This window comes from Bidens hawaiensis, unplaced genomic scaffold (assembly GCF_021521415.1).
Source record: "Bidens hawaiensis isolate Kalapana, Puna unplaced genomic scaffold, B.hawaiensis_p1.1 tig00044239_1, whole genome shotgun sequence".
Taxonomy (NCBI): Eukaryota; Viridiplantae; Streptophyta; class Magnoliopsida; order Asterales; family Asteraceae; genus Bidens; species Bidens hawaiensis.
In genome coordinates, this window is record NW_027497862.1 from 26842 (window position 1) to 33741 (window position 6900).

Sequence of the window (6900 nt, forward strand, 5' to 3'; positions counted from 1 at the left end):
TGTGACTAGTTAAATGGTTAACTAAGTTCAAAATATCCATAGAAACCCAACATAAGCTACATCCAAGAGGTTTGACCTTTCAAGTATCAGTAAGGGTGGATGCATATTAATTAATTGACACACTAAATCAAAATTCTTAAATTGAAAAGAAAAGGGTAAATTGCTAGAAATGATCGGGTCCTTAACAAAGTTCATCCATCGGTCTCGAAGATCATTGAAGACATTTTCGCAACCTATACGGATGGATCAAATATAGATCCAGCCTTTGCATATAAAACGTTCGACGTGTTATAAACATGATTGTCGTGTTTACAGTTATACTATACATCTACCATAACATATATGTTTATTTCAGTTTCATCTTCAAGAATTGTAGCTACAATTCAAAAATGAAGCCATACCCGAAAATAAAGAAACTGTATAATTTGTGTGATATACATGTAGACTGTATCAGACTTGTAGTTTGGGGCAGATGGTTGAGTTGGGATTTGCTACAGAACCTGTACATGTGTACATAAACAAACATATATAAGAGTAAATAAAACCATAATGCAGTAGACTATTTCAACCTACGGCGACTGAACTTACAAACATCAGCAAAACACAGTTGTTTGGCCACCGGATCCTCCTCAAATGGCGGTGGAGGTTGGCCGTATACCATGTCACAACTCATGTCTTCAAAATCTGTACACACATAAGAATGTGGTTTTGAATTTGTGATTAAAAAAGAGAGAATCATGAACTTAGCTATTTTTCATAGTATGAATGATTCAGATCTAATTTTAACCATTTAGATGTTTTTCTGTTTGGAACCAAACAGTCTGAAGTCTGAATGAATCAGATGTTTGCATATGAATGGTTCCATTCAGATGTAAACAAACAGCAGTCAAGTATCTATTTTTACTAGCCTAAACCAAAAATATTTTTATTCAATTGCAATAATAATACATACATACACAAATGTATACCAGAATAATAATGCATACACAAATGTATACTTGACATGGTGTTATTATCACGCTAGTTTAAGTCATTACTAATGAGGAAAAGTCTGATACACGACTCTTAAGTCATGTATGTCATAGCTGAATAATTGTTTTTTTCAACATGGTAATGTAGGTGTAACACAAGAAAAAAAGGTCATTAGTTTTTATGATTTCCTTTTAATTAAGAAACATTTACAAATGTCAAAGCTTTTGTATTATCTAATTTTGCATTTGAGAGAAGAAAGATACTTGGAATCATAGTTAAGGGAAGACCAAACTCGTTGGTGAAGAAGTCCTGAGTAGGAATTTTACACATATTCACACACATTCCTACGCATCCGCTGTTCTCCAAGTACCTATACACAAAACGCGTACAGGTTTATTAAATACGATTACAAAAGTTATATTATTTCAGCAAATGACTTTTGACCCATTTGACCCATTTCCTTCTAGTTACATTTTTTTGTTTTATTACATGAATTGACACAACTTACCTGCATTTCTTGTTACGAACTCCGCTCATTTGCTTTACCCCGTTTACTTCTACTTCTATAACCTATAAACGCCACGAAGAAACATATAGTAACGGCTAGAAGTTGATTTTATAGTTGTGTATACCAAATAAAGATGTAAAATTGGGATGAGACATCTTAAACTACCTCAGATGGACCAACTAACCAATGGAAAAATGGGACTGTTAAGGCTGCATTGAACTCAGCTGCCCATTTTGTAGGCGGAAACAATTTCCTAAACTGCAATAAACGGGATATTAGTTAAGGATGCGACACGTGTATAATGTTAAAAGGGGCTGACTAAACGTAGATAAATGAAATAACTGATTTAGTAGGGGTGCATTCGGTAAAAAATATATTAATAGGGATAGGGTACGTTTAGTAAAACTGTGTTAAAAATGACCTGTTCCGGGGCACCAGGAGGAAGCATGGATAAGAGAACCTCCCTAACGACTTCTTGTTGTTGTACGCGGTTTCTTCCTTGTATTACTCGTCTCGAAACATCAACAAAACTATCATAATCATAATCTAACAATCCCTTTTTCTTACCCTCGGGTTCTTTATCCGGTTTCCCCGAAAACTTTTCCATTTTTCTAGCAAACAAACTCATGAACACCTTCTCGAACACCCCATCATTGTACTTTGTCTTTTGTCCCATTGGTGCCGGTTGTCCTGACGGCTCAGCGATCCCACATCGCACGAAACTGCTGCCAGGGTGGCGGTTGTGGCGTTTTGATGGCGAACATATACGGAAATTAGTGTTTGGGAATTGAACAACTTGGTAGCTTAGAACCACCATGAGTTTAATAATCTATAGGTTCAATAAAACCTTATTACCTTAATGACATTATTTTGATGAGGCTTATAAAATAGGAACAAAAGATGTGCAATATTGTGTCAATGTTGGCCACACGAATATAGTTTAACCGTTATCTTTTATCAGGTTGAATTACAAAAGTGCCCCTGGTTGTGTGACTTCACTTGGTAGAAACTCGTGGTCCATACGAGGGTAGAAGTGACATTTTACATGAAGTAAAGTGAAGTGTAACTGGTGGACCCCAATGCAAACTCTGGAGGAATCCAAACAAGTAGTAATCGGGAGGCTGATACATATGCCACGCATGAATCTAACATGTGTCTCAAATCCATTCATACTGTTTATAACATATGAACCCGGATCCGATCGGAAAACTGAAAACCTCGAAAGATCTAAAATGTTTAATGGATGGGTATTCAGATGTGAGACCACAATTCCTCATACGAGATCAGTTTTAGAAGTATTAGGTTTTAGGACATGCTGGTATTATGTTACACCGTTCGATTACTAGATTTCCCATACTCGTTTGCTCGCCGGTCCCGAGGATTTCATTGCCTCGGCTGAGCTTAAAGAAAAAGGTCGTATGCCCTAACAAGTAACGAGTTATATAAACTAGTTCTTTTAAACGACGATTAACATTATAACAATAAATATATATATCTAAAAATGTTGGGTCCAATAATTATAAGTTTGGATTATGAATAAAAAGTTTATACTTAAAAAATATGTTTATAAATTATACTTTGGGCCCAAGGTCGACCCTGTCGTATTGAAACAAAATTTGTTTATAAATTGTAGTCTTAAAAAATGTAACCAGTATATTGGAAACTTGATTATTAAATTTTTAAAATGAAACAATCGCTAGAAGTGTAGTTAAATAAATTATATTTTGAAGTTCAATTTTAGACGAGTTTAAGATCAGCTTGAGGACAATAGCCAATAGGTAACCCAAAGAGTAATGTTTAACCACAAATCATTAGACGTAACCATGTGAACCTGATGAGTAATAAGACCGGATACAAGACACAAATTGTATAATTGAGTATGAGACTTGTAATGTGAGCCATTATCATACCCCTAATCGAAAATATGATGCTAATAATAATCCGAATTCCGAAACCCACCAAAAGACATAAACTAAGCCCAACCTAATGAAACTGCCTGATATTAAGCCCAAGTACAAAGTTGTATATTTTGGGCCGTTACACTAAAGAAGAACCGGACTATTTTACTTTTTAACTGTTTCTTTTGTATTATTATATTTATCTACCTATCTTTAAATACTATTAAAGCAATACAACGTGGACACATGACCTTCTTCTAGGTTGTCCACATGTGCAATCCAGTCAGCATGTTTCCATTCTCATGTGTTCTAATATTCTGCCATGTGTCATCAAACCTTTTTTTAATAAATCAAAAATTAGTTGCGTGGACTAGGATTCGAACATGGGCTTTGAGCGAGATGAAAGTCTTAATACATAGCACACAAACCATTCAACTAAGCTATCATGATGTCTTTAAAAATGAAAAATATATCCTATATATTAAAAATCACATTGTATTGGAAGTGGACAATGGAAATTAACTTAAAAATGGAAATAAATCTTATGTATATTTGAGTTAATAATTCATAATTTTTCACCCTAAACATATTTTTCTCTCTTTCTCTATTAGCCGGATCTCTTTTCACCCTCTAATATATTCCGGCTAGATTTGTATTAATCATTTTCCGGTAAGTTTATATTTTCTAATAAACTTCCGATTGTTGATATATGTATTTCCGGCAAAATTATATTTTCTTCCCGGTTATTGTTTCCTCTAACCTTTTTATCTTTGTTTTCATTGTCAACTGATTTTATTAAAATCAGTTTAGGTTGTAAATCAAAAACGGTGATGAAGCTAATATGATGTATTTACGTTTTTCCGGTAAGTTTTTCCGGTTATGTGTTATATGGTTGTTTTATACTTATTTGAAGTTTTATATTTTTCTTTCCTCTCAAATATTCCGACTAATCTAGATTTAGATTTGTATTAATCGTTTTCCAGTAAGTTTATATTTTATAAAAAATTTCCGATTGTTGATATATATATTTTCGGCAACATTATATTTTCTTCCGGTTATTGTTTCCTCAAACATTTTATTTTTATTTTCATTGTTAACTGATTTTATTAAAATCAGTTTAGGTTATAAATCAAAAACGACGATGAAGCTAATATGTGGACGTATTTACGTTTTTCCGGTAAGTTTTTCCGTTAAATTTTTCCTGTAAGTTTTTCCATTAAGTTTTTTTCGGTTATTTGTTATACCTATAAAAATGATTGTTTTATATTTATTTGAAGTTTTATATTTTTCTTTCCTGTTTTTTTGTTTTACATGTTGTTCTTCTAGGTTCTAAATAAAAAATCACATTTATCCATGAAAAATATCATTATTTCGTTATTCCGGTAAGACACATTTAAATTATCCGGTTACAAATTGTAATTATAATCTTCCATAATATCAATGTTATAACACAAATATGTTATTTTTCAAATTGGCCCAACTTTTTATTGTTTGTTTTTTCCAGTTCTAAAATTATGTCTAATTTATGTTATTTTTCCGTTCAATTTTTTATTTTTTCTTTACTAAATATTAAGAATCATAAATTTCGTCCAATTTTTTTCTATTTTTCTGGCCAGTTTTGTTTCAGTATTGTTTAATGTTTTATTGGGTTATGATCTTTAATTTTTAATTTAATATTCCTGAAATATTAATTATAAAATTACTAATTTTTTATTAACATTTAGTAAATTATAAATATACTAAACTTACTAAACTAAATTATAATAATGATATTTAAGATACATACTAAATTATAATATTCATCTTCCAAATAAAATTTATTATAGAATTTTATACAAATATTAATGGTGATAACTGTATCCATTATTAGTTGACCTTTTGACTATAATTTGAAATTCAAATTCAAATTATTACGTACTATATTTAAAGTTTTGACTAAAAAACTATAATTAAGGAAATAATTTATATTTTTATATAATATTAAATAAAATTATATAATAGTATATAATCATAGATTCTAAATATACTTTGTTTTATGATCAATCTTTATTTTTCCAAATATAATATATTCTAGAAGTTTCTAAAAATGTTAATCATTTATTTTACACTAATATTTTATTTTCACTAATTTGAAATTCAAATATATTATAATGTTTGACTATAAAAATGATAATTAAGGAGAGAGTTTAATGTTTATATATTATTCTTATTATTATTTCATTTTTAAATTAAGAAACTTATTATTGTCTTTGTTAACTGATTTTGATTAACCTTAAATATAGTAAACAATTCTAAATATACATTTTCAAAATAATTAATCGGTTATTTTAGGAAAAAAATATTTATAATAAACCGATTTAATTATATTCAAACTTATGTTTAGAAAGTTTCTATACATAATACATTTACCAAAATGTATATTCTTGATTGTGTTTATAAATTTATTTTTGTTAAATGTTTGAATCATTTATAATTACAATAATTTGTTTTCAAAATATCCACATTTAAGTTATTCATTCACGTTTATATTTATATTTATATTTATATTGTGTATATATAATTTTGTTGTATTTTGTTTAAGAAATTTTACTATGTTTTAATTTGTGGTCAAATTTTGAATTTCAAATAAGAACAAATTAAATTCTTGATTGTTTTACAAACTATTTTTGTTAATCAGTCAATAAATTAGTTTAAAACGGATTTGACATTTCCATAATAACAAATTATATTTCAAAACTTTTTAGAGTTATATATATATATATATACATACACTTATTTAGCAACTGATTTTATGATAAAAACACGAAAATACTATTATTACCCCCTATATTTACTAATATGTTTTGTAATTTTTCAGGTCTCAGACTTTATGCATGTTGAAGTATTCCTTATAGATTGTAATTTTTGGATGTTGATTTAATTAGATGCTTAATTTTTAATTAATATGTGTTTTTTTCTCATGTTATAAGTTATAAAAATATTTTAACTTTTTATTTATCTTTGTTAGTGTTTGTGTGTTTTTGTGTTTGAATTTACATAACAATTTAATGTCTCATAATTTATGTAAAATTATTCTTTTTTATATAAATATGACATTTGTATTTTACTAAATTTATAATATATACATTAACCTAAAATAATTTCCAGTTTAAGGTTAAACATCCATTATAATACAAATTAATGGTTACATAATGTTATTTGAAGTTAAAAATCCGTCATTAAAAATATTCCAATATCAAAATACTATTAAGATTTTTTTTAAATTCCATTAAAATACCAATTAATGGTTACACGATTCTAATTGAACTTGAATTCAATATTATATTATAATATGTTAATTATGTCAAAACTATTTCTTAAAATAAAACCATTTGTTCCTTAATTTACGCATAATTTTGGGTATAATAGTTGTAAGATAAAGACCATTTAATTATGTTAAAATGGATACTTAAAATAAAACTCGCATTAAAAGTTTTTAAATCTCAAAATACTTTCTAGGTTAATGTTTTTGAATTATTCAAG

General features: G+C 28.4%; 1 protein-coding gene across 1 annotated transcript; it reads right to left on the bottom strand.

The window, feature by feature from the left end:
• Positions 1-226: 226 nt before the first annotated feature.
• LOC143594850 (beta-carotene isomerase D27, chloroplastic-like) lies at positions 227-2357 on the bottom strand. Its single transcript, XM_077074057.1, has 6 exons — positions 1902-2357; positions 1646-1738; positions 1481-1542; positions 1236-1342; positions 589-684; positions 227-500 (listed from the first exon to the last, which is right to left on the bottom strand). Exons 1-6 carry the CDS (start codon positions 2295-2297, stop codon positions 451-453), a joined length of 804 nt encoding a protein of 267 aa, XP_076930172.1. The 5' UTR covers positions 2298-2357; the 3' UTR covers positions 227-450.
• Positions 2358-6900: the final 4543 nt, after the last annotated feature.